Source organism: Argopecten irradians, chromosome 12 (assembly GCF_041381155.1).
Source record: "Argopecten irradians isolate NY chromosome 12, Ai_NY, whole genome shotgun sequence".
Classification (NCBI taxonomy): Eukaryota; Metazoa; Mollusca; class Bivalvia; order Pectinida; family Pectinidae; genus Argopecten; species Argopecten irradians.
The window spans coordinates 39,267,509-39,290,080 of NC_091145.1; the positions used below are offsets into that span (position 1 = coordinate 39,267,509).

Here is a 22,572-nt window from a genome sequence, read left to right on the forward strand (position 1 = left end):
TCATAATTTATTAAACCCAATAGGCACACGACATTAAGCTTTTTCAGTAATAAAGTTCTTGTAAAGTGACATCATTCGCTAGTCAGTATTCCAATAATTTTATATGTTTATCACGATAAAACACTGTTGAAACATTACGTCATTACTAAAATACTAACTGCTGAGTTCCTATAAACCCATAGCTGAGTGTCTGATTTTCTACCACATGAAACATTTTGGTTACACTGAAATGGTCAATCATGCCGTATATCGAGGATTCGACTATTTTTCATAGACTTAAAGTGACCAAAGTCAGTGGTCAAAGACATAAAAATAAATATAATATACATCTCAAAACGATAATTTTTCCACACTCTTTGCTAAAACAATCTAACTCTGATTTTGAACTGCCTGGGTATAAAATAGGAAAAATAACTTCAACATTATTTTAAATTTTACTTTCGTATTCTGTTTACTTGATATGAACATTCTCTTATCTAACCGAAGCATCATATTTGAAAATAGATACAATTGTTATAGATATGATGGATACCATCATGGTACATTTTTGGCGTGAAATGCACCATGGGACTTGTATTCCTGTCTAAACTAATTGCCTACAGAGGGTATTTATGTTATCTGGTATTCTCTACAACAAATTTAAGAGAGGATTCAGCCCAACTTTGAATGGTTTGCTCTATAGAGATGAGAGGCCACATGTTTCGGAATAATGTCCGATGAAAGTAAGACAACCAGGGGCTTCTCATGGCAGCAGTAATCAAGAACATGATACTCAAAAGTCATGTTTGAAAATAGGAATTTGCTTATGATTAAACAAAACCTTAGAAGCTTGATATTGCCATCCAATCATATATTATTTTTCTCAGTTAACCAGTCACACATACCTGCACATGTACTCAAACCACTAGTATCCACCAGGAGACACATCACCAACATACCACAGTCTCTCAAACACGATACCACCAGTATCCACAAGGAGACACATCCACCAACAAACCACAGTCTCTCAAACACAAACCACCAGGTATCCACAAGGAGACACATCACCAAGTATACCACAGTTCTCTCAAACACAAACCACCAGTTTCCACAAAGAGTACACATCACCAATATACCACAGTCTCTATCTCAAACACAAACCAGACAATGTATTTCACTAAGGAGACACATCACCATCATACCACAGTCTCTCAAACACAAACCACAAGTATCCCATCATGGAGACACATCACCAACATACCACAGTCTTAAAACACAAACCACAAGTATCCACAAGGAGACATATCACCAACATACCACAGTCTCGCAAACACAATACCATCATATAAACAAGAAGACGCACATCACCAACATACCACAGTCTTCTCAAACACATAAACCACAAGTATTCACAAGAAGACACATCACCAACATACCACAGTCTCTCAAACACACAACCACCAGTATTCACAAGGAGACACATCACCAACATACTCTAACAGTCTTAAACACAAACCACAAGTATCCACAAGGAGACATATCACCAACATACCACAGTCTCAAACACAAAACCATCAGTTATTCACAAGAAATAGGACACATCACCAACATACCACAGGTCTCTCAAACACAAATCCACAAGGTAATTCACAAGGAAACACATCACCAACATACCACAGTCTCATCAAACACAAACCAACCAGTTATCCACAAGGAGAGCACATCACCAACATACCACAGTCTCTCAAACACAAATCAACCATTATCCACAAGGAGAACACATCACGCGCAACATTACCACAGTCTCGCAAACAAAAAACACAAGTATTCACAAGAAGACACATCGACTCCTGAACATACCACAGTCTCTTCAAACGCAGGCGCAAATCACCAAACCACAAGTATTCACGAAAGGAGACACATTCACCCAACATACCACAGTCTCCTCAAACACAAACCATCAGTTATCCACAAGGAGACACATCACCCAAAGTCTCCCCAAACAACAAACCAATCAGTATCCACAAGGGAGAACACATCACCAACATACCACAGTCTCTCAACACAAACCACAAGTATTCACAAGGAGACACATCACCAACATACCACAGTCTCTCAAACACAAACCACAAGTATTCACAAGGAGACACATCACCAACATACCACAGTCTCTCAAACACAAACCACAAGTATTCACAAGAAGACACATCACCAACATACCACAGTCTCTCAAACACAAACCACCAGTATCCACCAGGAGACACATCAACAAAGTACCACAGTCTCCCAAACACAAATCACCAGTATCCACCAGTAGACACATCAACAAAGTACCACAGATCTGCCAAACACAAATCACCATTGTATCCACAAGGAGACACATCATCAACATACCACAGTCTCTCAATGAGCACAAACCAATCAGTATTCACAAGGAGACACATCACCAATATACTACAGTCAACTCATGCTCACACATAAACCCACAAGGAGACACATCACCAACATTACCACAGTCCCTCTCAAACACAAACCACCAGTATCCACATAGATTCTGGGTTATAGATCAGATTCATTCCTTCCACATACACAACTAATAACATTGAGAATTTAATTGATTTAATAAAGGTTTAGGGGGAGCTTTTTGGGAATTTAATAATTCATTGTTACGCGACCAAAATTTTCTTAATGCCATAAATAAAATTATTAAAGGAAATAAAGACTCGATACTGTCTTCTTGTAACAATGTAGTATATGATCTCGATACTATTGTCCTGTTTTCCAGAGTTATAATTAGTTATAGATGACCAGCTATTTTTGGAAATCCTATTATTAGGAAATCAGAGAAAAAACAATATCTTACTCAGACTAATGGATAGATTATAGAAAAGTTGAGTCAGAGAAAAAGAATAGGAACGATATTCGCATACATTAAATTAAAGTGGTTATGGTAAGTGGGCAAAGTAGTATGGATTGATGAAGCTGAAAAGCCAACATATTATTTATCCCATTTAGAAAACAGGAATTTCGCATCAAAACAATTCCAAAATTACAACGGATAATGGTGGAAGTTATCACAAAACCAAGGGGATATTTTCAAATCTTTTTACGAACAGCTACAGTTGGTGATAGCAAGTGATATCAGGGAACATCACATTAACATAAATGGAGTTTCAAGGAAAACTACGAAATCCCTAAATTAAACCAAGAAGAGGCAATTACTTAAGAAGGTTTAAAAGAAGCCTTGTCAAACACTTAAAAAACATGAAGAAAATAATAAAAGCCTTGTAGGCCTAGGGCTTGGAGGGTCGCCCAAAGGCACCCCCCCCCCTCCAAAAAACCTCCCGAACCCATAACTTTTATTCCAGTAACCCTTATGACCTCACAATGAATCACAAATCAAAAATGTTAAACATTTGCATAAGTTGGGTATGGAACTTCCGGTGTTATGGAACTCGTCATTCAAGATAGATAGGCATCGTCATCTCAGAATTTGTGACTAAAATAATCATAAAATAGTTGCATAACGTATTTGACATCATTTTCAACCGAAGTAGAACTAATGAGGTAATCATAATATGACCACTATTTGATCAACCAAATGACATAATCTGGGACAAAATATCCCAATTTATATAGTGATTTATACGCAGAAAATGTGATAAAAAATCTGATGTTTAAAGCTCACCAAAGATTGGAGTTTTTTTTAGCATATTTTTCATATTTTGGGCTTGTAAGCATGCAAAATATGATTCGCGGGAACTGCAAACGTTGAAATTAGATATATAGTTTTTTTGAGTCCACTTATCTATCAGTTTAAGCAGACGAAAACAACAGATAATAAACGCAATGTTAAACATCGTATAAAAATCCGGTTATAGCTTCATCAATGATGGCCCACCACATCTACGATATTCAATGAAAAAATGAAAAAATAGTCATAACTAGATTGAAATTTTTCGACTGCAGTAAACAAATGATGTAGTCAAAAATGGACCACTAATAATACAACAAAAACTTGTCATGACCAAAATAAATCCAAATAACTAATGTAGATGCACTTTGAAACGCATTGAAATTAAAAATTATACGAATTTTAAGGCTCAAAAAAGGTGAATTTTTCAGCATTTGTATTTTCATATTTGGCCTTGTCGCAGACATATAGTTTTAACATCAACAAATTAATATTCGTATATCATTTATTTGACCAGCTTATCAAATTAGTTAAAAACAACAAACAACACTCAAACAAAAAATATATAGAAATGCAAAAGAGAATTGTTGTTTTATATGTTATAAATGCAATTGGGGTTTACAAAACATCAACCGGGATGCCTTCATATGGTTTATTTTTTGTCCAGAAACACTGACACTAACAGTTTCCCTGGTTTCTTGGAATTTCCTGAAATAATAGAGCTAGTGTCAATTTGTACGATGTTATATCTTTGAACAAATTTGAATTTTAAAGTTGGCTGAATAATTCTAAGGAGTACTACTTCAACTAATTCATTTACAAGTTCTGACTTATTGTGTAGACAAGTAGCCTCTCATAACTGACTTATTTACAGCAAAACCGCCAACAAATAGATATAGGGTAGATCAAATTAAAATTTCCGCAAATACACACGACACTTTTCGAAACGGTGTGTTGACTTTTAGATTGTGAACATCCAACATTATTTAGTTCCTTGTTGTATTAACGTTAGGAGAAAAATATGAGATGGATACTCACAGTGTCACATATTTACTTTCACAAGTTCCTTAATTGATAATATAATTGTCGTTTTCGTGTGCATGCCATTCTCGCTCGAGTGTCGTCTTCGGATCCTCGATGACCACTGATAGTTGTGACATTACTCATTAATAGGGTTAACCACTCGTGGGTTCTACACATGTCTAAACGTCCTTGTGTGGTGTGTGTTAAACAGTCAGTAAACGCAATCAGTACTCTAGGTATGCTGGAGCTCTTACTCTTTTCCTATCTATTTTCACATAGATATATTACATATTCGTATAGGATGTATTCCAGACTTTTCCCTACTCATTATGGAAAAGACAACCAGATCCAACATTCTTCCGGGCGAGGGGTGGGGTTTATTTCTCGCCTTAATTAGTATGAAGCACAATTTCCCTCCAATTCTAGTTAACCATCATTAAACCATGGTGTCACACATTGTGGAATCTTTGAGGTCATAGTTGGAGGTCCCATCAGTCTGAAAGTATCATACTCTTTGCAAAAGTCTTGAAATCAGCTGTAGAGAACTTATTTACTTTAGAGATCTTCAATGTCTCTCGCTTAACTGACAATTACACCATATAGGTTGTGGACACAACCCGCACTCTTCATGGGAGTGGTCGCTGTCGTGTGTGCGGTGAAAGCATAACCAATGAAAAGTCAAGATAAATCATTTAATGGCGCTCATAAGATGACCTCGATGAAATTTCACCTGAGCCATTTCACGGTTGCAACGTCGGTGTCCTCGCGACGATTGATGAATAGTATCTTCATTACGAATTATTGAGCTATGCGCATAATGGAGAACTAATGAATGGTTGATCTGGGTGTGTAATTCCACAATTTTGCCGGATGTAGTCTGAAACTGATATATGTACGGATTTGTTAAAATCATGGAATTGAGATTCCCACATTCAATGATACATGTTATTCATGATATGTATCTTCTTGCACTATGGATGGGTCATGATAAGAAGACAGGCATGAAACTAAACTGGCATTGTATGTGTCACTTCTCTCATCGAAACTCGATGACGACGCTCGCTGAACTTTCAACCAGAATATGTTGGTGATACAGCGAGTATCGCTCGTAGTTACTCTGATTAGGAGCAACGGAATGTGAAAGCTACCAGATAGTGCTGAGTCTCTTCTGTGTTAGTTGCAGTTGAGGCGGAGGAAAGCACGCACAATGATAATGGTTATCCATTGAGAAATTTGAATGTCCTTATAGTGACATTGTAGTAACTATTCTGTCATTTTGCTTATGGTATGCCATAGGAAATAAACAAATGAATGTGCTCATTTTCAAAAGACACAAACGCTTTGGGAACTGTTAATGATATTAACGGAAACACAGAATTAGCTTAGGTTACATTTGTTACGCTATCATTAGGTGTTGTGTTATTTTTGAACGCTGCTAATCTACAAAATTGAGGGTATAACAATAATTCTTTTTTTTTGCATTTCTATATATTTGTTGTTGTTTTTTGTTTTTACTGATTGATAGGAGTTTAAATAACTGATTACGAGTAATAATTTGTTGTTGGGAAACATTTCTGCTGCGTCAAGCCAAGTATTTAAAATTTGCTGAAAAATCACCATTTTTGAGCTTTAAAGCTTATTTTTTTATTTCTTCCGTACAAATCACTACACATATTGGATTATTTGGTCCTGATATGTATTTGTCGTTCTATTGTGGTCATTTTGATACCACATTTGTCTACTTTAGTTGAAAAATATCAGTGTTATGACTATTCTTCATTTTTTAGTGAAATTCGAGATGGTGGCCATCTTGATGACGTCATAACCGGAACCTATACAATGTTAACATTGTTGTTGTTGTTGTTGTTGTTGTTGTTTAAACTGATTGATAAGTGGTCAAAAAACTTATTTGAAATAATAGATTGTTGTTGGGAAACATTTTTGCTGCGTCAAACAAAATATGAAAAATTTGCTGAAAAATCACCATTTTTGAGCTTTAAATCCAATTTTTTCATTTCCTGCGTAGAAATCACTACATATATTGGATTTGTTGGTCCTGATATGTATTTGTTGTTCTATTGTGGTCATTTTGATACCTCATTTGTCTACTTCGGTTGAAAAATGTTAATGTTATGACTATTTTTCAATTTTTAGTGAAATTCGAGATGGCGGCCATCTTGATGACGTCATAACCGGAAGTTCATCCCAACTTATGCAATGTTAACATTTGGATTTGTGATCAGTGGGTCATAAGGGTTCAGAAAAATATTGGTTTGGAGGTTTGGGGGGGGGTGCATGTGGGACCCTCCTAGCCCATGGCCTAATTCATATGATTTATTTCCCCAACAATGCTGTGGCCTGCGGTGATCTACCAGCGATATCGATGAAGCCATACACGAGCGGCCGTGGTCTGGTCAGGTGGTTCACGTTTTGTTTATATCATATCGTGTTGTGAACAGCTTTTTCATGTTTAACAGAAACATGATACATTGAAATAAATCATTTATTCATAAACACCTTTTTCACAACCTCAATTTATACGTATGAACAAAATCGGGAACGTGTGATGGCCCGGCAGCGCTTCGATAGGTGGCTTCGACACTAAATCTACACTTGTTATATTTAGCAATAAACAAATGAAAATATAAAAATGTTAACATCCGTAACATGTGAAACAATAAGAAACCATTTCAAAATCAGAATTTGCAAGTATGAAAGTATAAACTTTTGTCAAAGTATCGATTATGAAGCAGGGATGTACGTATCTGTTATTGTTTTTATCAGTCGCCAAGTCAATCACTAAATAACTTTATACGTATCAATAAATAGTTGTATTATGATTGTTTATTTGGCTTAGAGACAATGGGACCTGTCATGTAACATTTTAACTAATAATTAGTTTGTATTTCAACTGGTAGAAAAAAATAACCAAAGGAATATATATTATAATGTGTTAAAAACCAATTAATTCAAAACAAACTATCATGAACTTGTAGTGTTCTATTGGCCTATATTAACTGCTGTTGTGAATAGTATAAAAATAAACATGTAAACTGCGCTTTCAAGCGTTAAAATTAATATAACCGTATGTAAAATGTAACAATATAGTTGTCTCTTTATCTACGGGTATTATCTACGGGTAAAACATTTGATACTGATAACAATTTCATATATGCAACACTTATTGGATAATCATTACTTATTAATCAATAACTATTTCTTTATGTTGCAAAAACACAGATATTGAATATGTGCAAACTATATGAAAACATAACAAAAGTATAGCATACATGTATAGTTTATGAGTTACTTTCCTTACATTTTTTTTAACTCTGTGTTTTTCTTCTTTCTTTTTTTTTTTTTTTTTTTAAGTAAGTAACTTTGTGAATTGTATTAGATAAAATGTAAAATGTTTTGTTGTGTATGAGAAAAATATACCTATACCTAAAACCTCTATGTAGCCACGAGGCCAAATGACTGAGGAGGAAAGGGAGGGAGGACAGAAGGGTGGAACCCCATAAAGTTATTGTTAGTTTTACATTATGTAAATTGGTTTTACATTGAAAAACCTCAATTTCTTTTCAGTAATACGCTACCATAACTTTAGTATGCGAATTTGTCTTACCGTAATGGAGAGTCCGAAGCCAGGCAGCCCAGTCAAATGGCAAATGTAGGGGACAGGCCCCAGGCAGAGAATATAAAAGAGGGTTGAATGAACAAAGGAAAAAACGGATATACCTCCCCGTGGAAAGAGGTACACCATTGTGAAACCTGCTCGCATAATGTTAAAAGACCATAAATGTATATAATGTCTACTGAGGACGAACAGTCACAGACTGAGTCATCACAACTGGGCCCAAGGAAAACAGTCCAACAGAGTGGAAGGACAGAGACCGGAGGTGAAAGTAGACTGACCACGCTAAACGGCAGAAGACATGATGTCCTGGTACAAGGACCTATTGCGGAGAGCCAAAGAAGTCGCAAGGGCTCTAACCTCATGAACCCTCACCTTGCATTTCGCATGAGATTGATCATTAGACGGCTCATAAGCAATCTTGATCACCTCACATATCAAAGTGGAGATGGACTGGGAGGAGATATCCTGCTGACCCTGTTTTAAGGTCGCGACAGGAACAAAGCATCTGATAATTCTCCCCAGACTCAATAGAGACTGACAGGAAAGGGATTCTAATGGAATTGGGCGAAAAATCTGGTTCCCAATTTTTTGCCCAAATTGCAGGATCAGTGAGAAGGGTAACAGCAGAGCTAGCTCTTGCCCAAGAAATACGCGAAGAGCGAAAAGACAATGCATAACTATCACTTCTCCTGTGGCCTGAGGCACCAGCAAGCAGGAAGACAGTCTTAAAAGTTAAATAATTTATGGAGACCGATCCTAAAGGCACATTAGAAGCCGAAGCCCCCATTTGTGACTCTAACACGAGTTATAGGTTCCACTGTGGAGCTAACTACTGTACGTTAGGCCTGTCCAGATTGAACCCCCGAATCAAGACAGACAAAGAAATGAAGATCCTACCTCTGGTCTACCACGGAAAGAAAGTACACTGGCAATAGCTGTGCGATAGCCTGCAATAGTACATGATTGCGCTCCCTAAACAGCAAGGAGAAGGGAACTCGCAATTAGCTGGGCAGAGGCCATGACCGGATCAATCTTCCTGACGATACACCAATCAAAGAAGATCTTCCAGCGTGACTGGTAGACGGCAGGGGAGAAAGACCTAATTGATCGGGCGATACGAGCTGACATATCCGAAGAAAAGCCTGTCTGAGCTAGGACTCCTGAAATCACGTCCAAGCGTGAAGGTAACGTCTGGGGCCGATTTGTTTTTGGTGGGAGAACCAGAGGACGAGCCACCAGAAACGACAAGAGCTCCGAAAACCAGGGTTGTCGCGGCAACAGTGGCGCTATCGGAAAGAGGGAGCAATAATGCTCCGGAAACTTCTGTAGAACCCTGCGTCCACGGCCCAAGCCATTTGGTTTGGCACGGAGAGACAAAGGTTGACAACTGATTATTGACAAAAGAGGCAAAAAGGTCGAGGGATATAGATGCCGTTATGTCATAACCAGCTCGCGCCGCCTGGAGATTATCCGCCAGAACATTTGCCCTTTCTGGAAGATGCTTGACTAACATTGGTTAACTGCATTTCCTTATAGATAGGAATAATACGGAAATACTGATAGCGAGGGCACAAAGGACGTGAGCTGGTGCCCCTGTCTCTCCAGATAAGCGACCACTGTAGAGTTGTCCGTAGCCATTCAAACCGCATTGGAATGCATAATCTTCTAAAAAGACTGCAGAGAAAACAGAACAGCCATCATCTTCTGCATGTTCCCCAGACCATGCCATCGACTGGCAATGGATGTCGAAATAAGCCCCTAACACTGCCATGAACGCATCCCTGAACATGGTCACGGTGGGAGCAGGCATGGACGACAATGTAACCCCCTGAAGAACATTTGTAATTGCCTTTCAGAGTACACCACCGAACAAACCCCTTGAGTTGAGATAACACAAAATATTTAGAGACCAACGAATTTCGACGAGGGACCGGCCGATGAAGGTCAGAGGAAGATCTCTGGCCTTTTCGAATTTCTTCAAAGGTGGAATGACAATACCATGAACCGTGTGGAAACGGTTTCCCAAGAAGACAATGTTTTAATAAGGGGAACCTCATACTCTTTAAGGAACTAAGCCAACTTTAAGCAAAAGTTTCATGACCAGACGGGTGTTCCGATCCAAAGATTGTTGTGAACATGCATATGTCTTCCCTAGAGTGCAGAAATCATACTACAACCAGCAGCAGTTGATGGGACACAAAGCTCTCAACCTCTTGCGGATCAGAAATATTCTGGAATAGAAGCCGAGTGTGTAGTCCACAATAGGCACCTCCTCGACCACGCACTTTAAAAGCATGGTCCTTACTTCCTCCCGGATGGAAACTGCCTTCTCCGGATCCCCCGAAGGAGGGTAAAAAATACATGCTTTGACACAAATTTCGGATGCCGCAAGTATGGAATGCCAAACCGCTCCTTCACTACAGAAAAGGCTCAAGAGTCCTGTGTGATATCCTTCCATTGACTCTAGAAAGAAGGTGGGCTGACGATCTCCTACAGTAAGATGAAAACGAGGAATATCGAGACTTTCAAAGATGGAGAATTGTTGCCTAACCCAAACCCTAATTTACGAGAGGAGGACTTGAATCTTAGACTGGCTGAATTCTCAAGAACAGACCTTTCGTATGGAACGATCAAGGACGGAGAAACGAATTAGGAACTTTTCGTCTTGTCCCAATGAGGCTTTGTACTCTTCCTACCCTTCCCAATGTTACCCTTGAAATAAGGCTTTGACTTCGGTCGCATATAACAGTGGGAGCAGAATTTCTAGCCTTCTTCTTTGGTGGTGCTGACCTCTGTGAGGTAATGGCCTTCAACGTCTGAATTCTCTTCAAAAAAGGGCAGAAGGGATCACGTCCTGCTTCAAATCAGAACAGAAGGAAGAATAAGCTCTGAGAAAGGGTAATCAACAAACTGGACCGGTAAGGTTCTTTGACAGAGCGGTTTTGTTTTTAAAACATAGAGAAACGCCTAGCCAACAAGACATTGACGAGCAATGACACCTTCAAAGAAACCAATGCTCTCAATGTCCTGTTCAGGGCAGAAGTATTCAAGTTTATATATGACATTCTGGATGGAGAGACGCAACAGCCTCTCCATCTTGTGGTGCTCCTTGGAGCCGAACAATACCTGGTTCACTGACCAAGTTTCCAGAGTTCAACACTCAAGCTAAGCTGGCAAACAGGACGGCAGTCTATCGTGTATTGCATAACCAGGGGCATGAACCTTAGACCAAAACTGAGGTGCAACAGGGCTAACCTATGCGTGCGAGATGAGGAAAAATTCTTCTTCATAACTCGAGTTAAGATATGAATGCCATTGACCACTTTTCCTTGTTAGATAAACACCCGTCAAATTGTCCAATGAAAATGTCTAGTTAAACATCTTATTACACGTGGGAATCATAATAAACGAACTCAACTCATTGGTCAGTAAAAGCACGTGAACTGAATATTGAATTTGAATGCGTTGGGTTAAAAGGAACTCGGGTCTAATTCCTAGATTCGTATGATCTTAAACGGTTTTTCGACTCCCTTTCTACGCTATATTGAGTTTTACTGTGATTATATGTTCCTAAAGGTTCCGAAGACGATTACTGTAAAATACTAGAACACTGACACGTCAAAAAAGGCCCCGCTCAAGGTCTTTGCGATTAGGAAAAGTAATATCTTGACAATGAAATGTACAATTGAAGCTCTGATTTCGAAATGATTGATGACAGTATTGTACAAGAAATCTTAGGGGATTCTTGGCGCCTATCAAAGAATGATGTATGTCTGACGAAAGAGGAATATTTTCTCTGCTTTTGTAACTATAAATATTAAAATCCAAGATGGCTGCCTCTTGGCCATCTTGTTGATTTTGTTTGATTGAGTTGTATGGCCCATTTAGGGCTATCTTGTTGATAGATCGGTTCAAAAATGCCTTATACGCAACTAGGATCTAGGGGAAACCAACCTCTGAAATTTCAGACAGCTCTCTGTAAATAGAGATAAATATCTTCAACTACCAAAATCAAAGTTGTTTCTCTGTCGGCCATCATGTTGATCGATTGGCCCTAAAATGTAATGTGCAGAACAAGGGCACTAAGGTAACCTACATCTGCAATTTAAGACTTCTTGGTAACAAAAAAAAGACCTAAAAAGGACAGGCGGGCGGACAGACGGACGCACGAACAGACGGACGGACAGATAGACTGACAACCTGATTACTATAAGGCACCAGTATTACGATACGGGGCCATATTAAGCATCAAGATATTCATTAAAGTCTTTAAAGGCAATGTTTAGGCCAACATCGGCTTAACCAGAACTAGGATCTGGTTCCTAGATTCGTATAATATTAAACAGAAAAGAACAGGTCTCGTTGTCGGCTTCGTGTAAAGAAATCTACACTGAAATGATTTTTACTTTGATTACATGTTCCTGAAATTTCAAAGACGATTGCTGTAAAAATAAATCTTAAAAAGTCAATCTATGCAAGCGTCGGCTCTAAACTCACCTCGGGTCTGGTTCCTAGTTCCGATCAAATAAAGGGAACTCGAATATGGTTCCTAGTTCTGTTTGAGCTTAAACAGAACCCGGGTCTGGTTCCTGGTTCCGTTTAAGTTAAACGGAACCGGGGTCTAGGTGTCAAACCCGCTGAAGAAATTCTGTTCTGTGTTGTATTATTCATGGAAGCTTTAAGTTCGATTTCAGAATTACAATGGTAATTAAACATTTTATTAGAGGTAGAAATTCTAATAAACGGAACCCGGCTGGTTGACCAGTATTTTTGTTAAACGGAACTCGGGTCTGGTTCCTAGTTCCGTTTAAGTTAAACGGAACTGGGGTCTAGGTGTCAGATCCGTTTAATAAAATATGTGTTATAGAGATAAATTATATAAGTTGTATCGTTCCTGAAAGCTCAGAGCTACATTCCTTTATAACATATGTAATCTAATATCTTATAAGAGGTAGAAATCCTAATAAACGGAACTCGGCTCATTGACCAGTATCTTTGTGTTAAACGGAACTCGGGTGTGGTTCCTAGTTCCGTTTAAGTTAAACGGAACTGAGGTCTAGGTATCAGATCCGTTTAAGGAAATCTGTGTTATAGAGATTACTTCTGTGTTGTATCGTTGCTGAAAGCTCAGAGTTCGATTCCTATATATAATATGTAATTGAACATGCAATTAGAGGTAGAAATCCTAATAAACGGAACTCGGCTCGTTGACCAGTATTTTTGTTAAACGGAACTCGGGTCTGGTTCCTAGTTCCGTTTAAGTTAAACGGAACTGAGGTCTAGGTATCAGATCCGTTTAAGGAAATCTGTGTTATAGAGATTAATTCTGTGTTGTATCGTTGCTGAAAGCTCAGAGTTCGATTCCTATATATAATATGTAATTGAACATGCAATTAGAGGTAGAAATCCTAATAAACGGAACTCGGCTCGTTGACCAGTATTTTTGTTAAACGGAACTCGGGTCTGGTTCCTAGTTCCGTTTAAGTTAAACGGAACTGAGGTCTAGGTATCAGATCCGTTTAAGGAAATCTGTGTTATAGAGATTAATTCTGTGTTGTATCGGTGCTGAAAGCTCAGAGTTCGATTCCTATATATAATATGTAATTGAACATGCAATTAGAGGTAGAAATCCTAATAAACGGAACTCGGCTCATTGACCAGTATCTTTGTGTTAAACGGAACTCGGGTGTGGTTCCTAGTTCCGTTTAAGTTAAACGGAACTGAGGTCTAGGTATCAGATCCGTTTAAGGAAATCTGTGTTATAGAGATTAATTCTGTGTTGTATCGGTGCTGAAAGCTCAGAGTTCGATTCCTATATATAATATGTAATTGAACATGCAATTAGAGGTAGAAATCCTAATAAACGGAACTCGGGTCGTTGACCAGTATTTTTGTTAAACAGAACTCGGGTCTGGTTCCTAGTTCCGTTTAAGTTAAACGGAACTCGGGTCTGGTTCCTAGTTCCGTTTAAGTTAAACGGAACTGAGGTCTAGGTATCAGATCCGTTTAAGGAAATCTGTGTTATAGAGATTAATTCTGTGTTGTATCGTTGCTGAAAGCTCAGAGTTCGATTCCTATATATAATATGTAATTGAACATGCAATTAGAGGTAGAAATCCTAATAAACGGAACTCGGCTCGTTGACCAGTATTTTTGTTAAACGGAACTCGGGTCTGGTTCCTAGTTCCGTTTAAGTTAAACGGAACTGAGGTCTAGGTATCAGATCCGTTTAAGGAAATCTGTGTTATAGAGATTACTTCTGTGTTGTATCGGTGCTGAAAGCTCAGAGTTCGATTCCTATATATAATATGTAATTGAACATGCAGTTAGAGGTAGAAATCCTAATAAACGGATCTCGGATCGTTGACCAGTATTTTTGTTAAACAGAACTCGGGTCTGGTTCCTAGTTCCGTTTAAGTTAAACGGAACTGAGGTCTAGGTATCAGATCCGTTTAAGGAAATCTGTGTTATAGAGATTACTTCTGTGTTGTATCGTTGCTGAAAGCTCAGAGTTCGATTCCTATATATAATATGTAATTGAACATGAATTACAGCTAGAAATCCTAATAAACGGAACTCGGCTCGTTGACCAGTATTTTTGTTAAACGGAACTCGGGTCTGGTTCCTAGTTCCGTTTAAGTTAAACGGAACTGAGGTCTAGGTATCAGATCCGTTTAAGGAAATCTGTGTTATAGAGATTAATTCTGTGTTGTATCGTTGCTGAAAGCTCAGAGTTCGATTCCTATATATAATATGTAATTGAACATGCAATTAGAGGTAGAAATCCTAATAAACGGAACTCGGCTCGTTGACCAGTATTTTTGTTAAACAGAACTCGGGTCTGGTTCCTAGTTCCGTTTAAGTTAAACGGAACTCGGGTCTGGTTCCTAGTTCCGTAACTGAGGTCTAGGTATCAGATCCGTTTAAGGAAATCTGTGTTATAGAGATTAATTCTGTGTTGTATCGGTGCTGAAAGCTCAGAGTTCGATTCCTATATATAATATGTAATTGAACATGCAATTAGAGGTAGAAATCCTAATAAACGGAACTCGGGTCGTTGACCAGTATTTTTGTTAAACAGAACTCGGGTCTGGTTCCTAGTTCCGTTTAAGTTAAACGGAACTCGGGTCTGGTTCCTAGTTCCGTTTAAGTTAAACGGAACTGAGGTCTAGGTATCAGATCCGTTTAAGGAAATCTGTGTTATAGAGATTAATTCTGTGTTGTATCGTTGCTGAAAGCTCAGAGTTCGATTCCTATATATAATATGTAATTGAACATGCAATTACAGGTAGAAATCCTAATAAACGGAACTCGGCTCGTTGACCAGTATTTTTGTTAAACGGAACTCGGGTCTGGTTCCTAGTTCCGTTTAAGTTAAACGGAACTGAGGTCTAGGTATCAGATCCGTTTAAGGAAATCTGTGTTATAGAGATTACTTCTGTGTTGTATCGTTGCTGAAAGCTCAGAGTTCGATTCCTATATATAATATGTAATTGAACATGCAATTACAGCTAGAAATCCTAATAAACGGAACTCGGCTCGTTGACCAGTATTTTTGTTAAACGGAACTCGGGTCTGGTTCCTAGTTCCGTTTAAGTTAAACGGAACTGAGGTCTAGGTATCAGATCCGTTTAAGGAAATCTGTGTTATAGAGATTAATTCTGTGTTGTATCGGTGCTGAAAGCTCAGAGTTCGATTCCTATATATAATATGTAATTGAACATGCAATTAGAGGTAGAAATCCTAATAAACGGAACTCGGCTCGTTGACCAGTATTTTTGTTAAACAGAACTCGGGTCTGGTTCCTAGTTCCGTTTAAGTTAAACGGAACTGAGGTCTGGTTCCTAGTTCCGTTTAAGTAACTGAGGTCTAGGTATCAGATCCGTTTAAGGAAATCTGTGTTATAGAGATTAATTCTGTGTTGTATCGTTGCTGAAAGCTCAGAGTTCGATTCCTATATATAATATGTAATTGAACATGCAATTAGAGGTAGAAATCCTAATAAACGGAACTCGGCTCGTTGACCAGTACTTTTGTTAAACGGAACTCGGGTCTGGTTCCTAGTTCCGTTTAAGTTAAACGGAACTCGGGTCTGGTTCCTAGTTCCGTTTATTAAACGGAACTAGGAACTAGGAACTCGCAACCAACTTCATACTGGAGACTTGACCTACTTATCATTTGTCCAAATTGGAATAGCGTCTTTTGTACAAAAATGTCAAAATGATAGAGAAATTCTGATCTGTATACAGATAACCATGAGGAAACAGGTGATCGCACTCTCCATTGCTGTAGCTCTACTTAGTGCTGCCGTTGGTACCAAAGAAGTGAACATGAAGAAGAAGAAGCAGCTTGGCCGGACTGGATTGGAGATTGGAGCATTATCTGCAGTAGCGGCAGGTACTGGTATAGCCGCTGAAACTGCATTAGCAGCAGGCGCCGGGAGGCTGTTGTAGTTGGTGCGGCAGCCGTCGATTCAGCCATACATCATCATTTCGGTACGGTCCATGCAATTTCTGAGACACCAGGAAACTAAATAAAATTCTCATAATACATGAATAAACATTAGCAAAAATAACATGTCAAAAATACACCTCATCAAGAATAATGATTCCCACTAAAGCTTCCGATCCAAAGTATTTTACACGAAATTCCCCGATCTTTTTTCGCACAACAAATGTTAAATTTTAAGTAACATTTTCCAGCTTCGGAACAAAGTACATGTACACCCCATATCTTACCAGGAATGAGTCTAATATCCCCAAGCCCAGAACCTGATATTTTACTCACAGATTAATTTAGAAGTGAAATTGACAAAGTGGCAATCAAAGTCATTCATGCAAGGGGAGAGGATGGTGTCGTCCGATATGTTTTCCCGATGAGAAGGAAGTCCAAGGAGGGTCCTATGGCGTCTGTGGGACAAGTGTTGCGTTTCAACGATCTGATGAAACAATACATTCAGGGAAGAAGCAACTTAACTTTCAACAAAAACAAGTTAAAATATTCATCATGAAGGCATTAAATGATACCGCTTTCCAATGACAAATGCGTTGAGTTATCTTTAAGAAGAAATATGAGGTTGACATACATTTCCTTACTTATGCACCGTACACATGCACACATAGGCACTCGTTCGAAGTTGAGGCATAGAAGAAGACGTTAAAAGGCCAAAAAGGCGACGAGTGTCACGTACAATGTACAAGTCGAGATATAAAATTTGATATTTGATCTGATTGTATATCTCGCTCAGAATATTCGGCAATAATGTAAAATGTCTCATCTCGTGGAAACTTGTTCCATGGTATACCGTAATCTGCATGTGTCACAGAATTTTATGGTAAAGCTGTCCCTACTACACTAATTTGGCGGCTAGCATCAAACATGAAAATATTTCGTATATATCAATTAAGAAGGAACATTGCAGATACATGCTCAGTGATTTATTAAGGCATTTAAAACAAATCATATTTCGTACAACAATGCAATAACTTTCATGAAGTTGTTTTTAGTATATAGTGAATTGAAGTGCATGGTGATGGTATGGAAGCGTATCGGGCTTACATAAGAAAATATTTTTCAGGATGACGAAAATGTTTTATTTGGCGCCAGAAAAATGAAGTGGCGGCAGCCAGGTAGTTATTTGGCGACTACCAATAATCATATGGAAGCCGCCAAATAAAACATTTTCGTTATCATGAACGATATCATGTGAGCCTAATACGCTTCCGTATTACGGAGCAATTGATAAACGTGCATATGATTCAACTCATTATCAAGCTTTCTCACTAAGACACACAATCCCTCTCAATACAGCGAAGTTAAGGTATAAAGAGAACCTGTCAAACGTTAAAAAAAACCTTGCTGTTTGCTACATTTGCTTTATAGACACGAAATAAAATGATGGTTGTAGATATTGATGAGACTATGGATTTGTCAAATCAATCTGTGATAAAGCTGACAATTTAGCATGTGATATATTTTCTAATATATCAAAAAAAATTCAACGAATAATACACAATGAAGATAAAAAATTCATCACGAATCAAAGATACTTATATTCTCAGACAATAGGATACCTTAATTAATCACAAGTATGTTAAGAGAGACTCCATCAATACATCATGAAATAAGTATATGTTGCCGTATTTCGCCACTTGATTGCAGTCTTTGTTAAAACTAGCCATGCATTTTGGCAGTCACTTATGACACATATTTAATAGCCACTGAAAGAGATATGTAAAATTTGACCTCTTATAAATTAAACCTTCTTAGGATAGAATATTTCTAATTGAAAGTAAACTAGACATTATACATAATGACTACATTAAAATCGAAATTCCACAGAAAGTACGCCCAAACGATATTAAAAGCTGCTAAAAGGATAAGATACAATAGAATAAAAAACAATGTAATGTAAAACGTGAAATACATTTGCAATTACAATTACATCTAAAATATTAAACTAAAAACATTTATTTAACATGTAGATCTAATCAAAACACTAAATTCATTTTGCAATAAATAAACCATCAATAATACGTATAATGTATATGGGGTATTCATAAATAAGTGATACGTATAATGTATATGGGGTATTCATAAATAAGTGATACGTATAATGTATATGGGGTATTCATAAATAAGTGATGGATAATCTTCTTCTTCGAGTTTAATGTTATATGTACCACACGAAATTTTTTATGTTGTTTTTTTTGTCTATACTTTGTGTAGATAAACACATTCCTGCAACAATCACTTTACAATATTACTAATAGCACTGTAAAACTGTAAAATTGGAAACCACAAATTGGCTCATAATCCATTTCACTGCACTGAAAGCGTAAATAGAATGATTTTTGGCAGAGCTGGGAACTTAATTTTGAGCTCTTATTTGTATATGTGAAATTAAAGACATATAAATGTAAAAGCTTATTAATCATATCAATTATAATATTTTAGAAAACGTGTTTACTGACAATAATAATATTAATTCTAACCAAATGCAATTTGATATCAGGATATGGCGCATTTTTAATTATTTATTACAAAAGTGAATATTGGCTCGAGCTCCGTTATTATGCGTATGTACATATACCGTATAACGCCTTGTCTCTCGAGAGACTCTCATTTTCGCTATTTTGGTCATCACATTGCTTGACGAAATTTAAACTGGCACCTATAAGTCGTGTGCGTGTTGTGAAAATCCTACCTTGTGATATACAATTGTAAGTTCTTTCCAGGTAAGTAATATATGTAGTTTTTAATTTCAATCTTTGCTCTTCAATGGATCAAATTGAATATCCAATTCGGGTACACATGGTAAATACACGTGGTGATCAAACGTTATACGGTATGGCAAATCTATTAGATTTTCACCAATCAATTTGTCGATCATATCATATCGCAATTGTGTTCTTAAATTGTTATCCTGTTTGTACATTGATTCTCTGATGACTACATACATTGGTACTAGGATACATAGGCAATATGATACATTGGTACTATATATTGGTGACATGATACATTAGTACAATCATACATTGGTACTATAAATTGTTGCCATGATACATTGGTACTATATATTGTTGCCATGATACATTAGTACAATCATACATTGGTACTATATATTGGTGCCATGATCCATTGGTACTATATATTGTTGCCATGATACATAAGTACAATCATACATTGGTACTATATATTGGTGACATGATCCATTATTACAATCATACATTGGTACTATAAATTGTTGCCATGATACATTGGTACAATCATACATTGGTACTATATATTGTTGCCATGATCCATTGGTACTATATATTGGTGACATGATACATTAGTACAATCATACATTGGTACTATAAATTGTTGCCATGATACATTGGTACAATCATACATTGGTACTATATATTGTTGCCATGATCCATTGGTACTATATATTGGTGACATGATCCATTATTACAATCATACATTGGTACTATAAATTGTTGCCATGATACATTGGTACAATCATACATTGGTATTATATATTGTTGCCGTGATACATTGGTACTATATATTGTTGCCATGATACATTAGTACAATCATACATTGGTACTATATATTGGTGACATGATCCATTATTACAATCATACATTGGTACTATATATTGGTGACATGATCCATTAGTACAATCATACATTGGTACTATATATTGGTGACATGATCCATTATTACAATCATACATTGGTACTATATATTGTTGCCATGATCCATTAGTACAATCATACATTGGTACTATATATTGGTGACATGATCCATTATTACAATCATACATTGGTACTATATATTGGTGACATGATCCATTATTACAATCATACATTGGTACTATATATTGGTGACATGATCCATTAGTACAATCATACATTGGTACTATATATTGGTGACATGATCCATTATTACAATCATACATTGGTTCTATATATTGGTGCCATGATCCATTGGTACTATATATTGGTGCCATGATCCATTAGTACAATCATACATTGGTACTATATATTGTTGCCATGATACATTAGTACTATAAATTGTTGCCATGATACATTGGTACAATCATACATTGGTACTATATATTGTTGCCATGATACATTAGTACTATAAATTGTTGCCATGATACATAAGTACTATAAATTGTTGCCATGATACATTAGTACTATAAATTGTTGCCATGATACATTAGTACTATAAATTGTTGCCATGATACATTAGTACTATAAATTGTTGCCATGATACATTGGTACTATATATTGTTGCCATGATACATTGGTACTATAAATTGTTGCCATGATACATTGGTACAATCATATATTGGTACTATATATTGTTGCCATGATACATTGGTACAATCATACATTGGTACTATATATTGTTGCCATGATACATTGGTACAATCATACATTGGTACTATATATTGTTGCCATGATACATTGGTACAATCATACATTGGTACTATATATTGTTGCCATGATCCATTGGTACTATATATTGGTGACATGATCCATTATTACAATCATACATTGGTACTATAAATTGTTGCCATGATACATTGGTACAATCATACATTGGTACTATATATTGTTGCCATGATACATTGGTACTATAAATTGTTGCCATGATACATTGGTACAATCATATATTGGTACTATATATTGTTGCCATGATACATTAGTACAATCATACATTGGTACTATATATTGTTGCCATGATACATTGGTACTATAAATTGTTGCCATGATACATTAGTACAATCATACATTGGTACTATATATTGTTGCCATGATACATTAGTACAATCATACATTGGTACTATATATTGTTGCTATGATACATTGGTACTATATATTGTTGCCATGATATATTGGTACTATAAATTGTTGCCATGATACATTAGCACAATCATACATTGGTACTATATATTGTTGCCATGATACATTGGTACTATAAATTGTTGCCATAATACATAAGTACAATCATACATTGGTACTATATATTGGTGACATGATACATTAGCACAATCATACATTGGTACTATATATTGTTGCCATGATCCATTAGTACAATCATACATTGGTACTATATATTGGTGACATGATACATTAGTACAATCATACATTGGTATTATATATTGTTGCCATGATACATTGGTATTATATATTGGTGACATGATACATTAGTACAATCATACATTGGTACTATATATTGTTGCCATGATATATTGGTACTATATATTGTTGCCATGATACATTAGTACAATCATACATTGGTACTATATATTGTTGCCATGATATATTGGTACTATATATTGGTGACATGATACATTAGTACAATCATACATTGGTACTATATATTGTTGCCATGATCCATTGGTACTATATATTGGTGACATGATACATTAGTACAATCATACATTGGTACTATATATTGTTGCCATGATCCATTGGTACTATATATTGGTGACATGATACATTAGTACAATCATACATTGGTACTATATATTGTTGCCATGATCCATTGGTACTATATATTGGTGACATGATACATTAGTACAATCATACATTGGTACTATATATTGTTGCCATGATCCATTGGTACTAATATATTATGGTGACATGATACATTAGCACAATCATACATTGGTACTATATATTGTTGCCATGATCCATTAGTACAATCATACATTGGTACTATATATTGGTGACATGAT

General features: G+C 36.7%; 1 protein-coding gene across 1 annotated transcript; it reads left to right on the plus strand.

The window, feature by feature from the left end:
• Window positions 1-709: 709 nt before the first annotated feature.
• Window positions 710-11,471, plus strand: LOC138305094 (uncharacterized). Its single transcript, XM_069245495.1, has 3 exons — window positions 710-722; window positions 867-2,054; window positions 11,293-11,471. The coding sequence occupies exons 1-3, from the start codon at window positions 710-712 to the stop codon at window positions 11,469-11,471; spliced, it is 1,380 nt and encodes a 459-aa protein (XP_069101596.1).
• The last annotated feature ends 11,101 nt before the right edge of the window (window positions 11,472-22,572 follow it).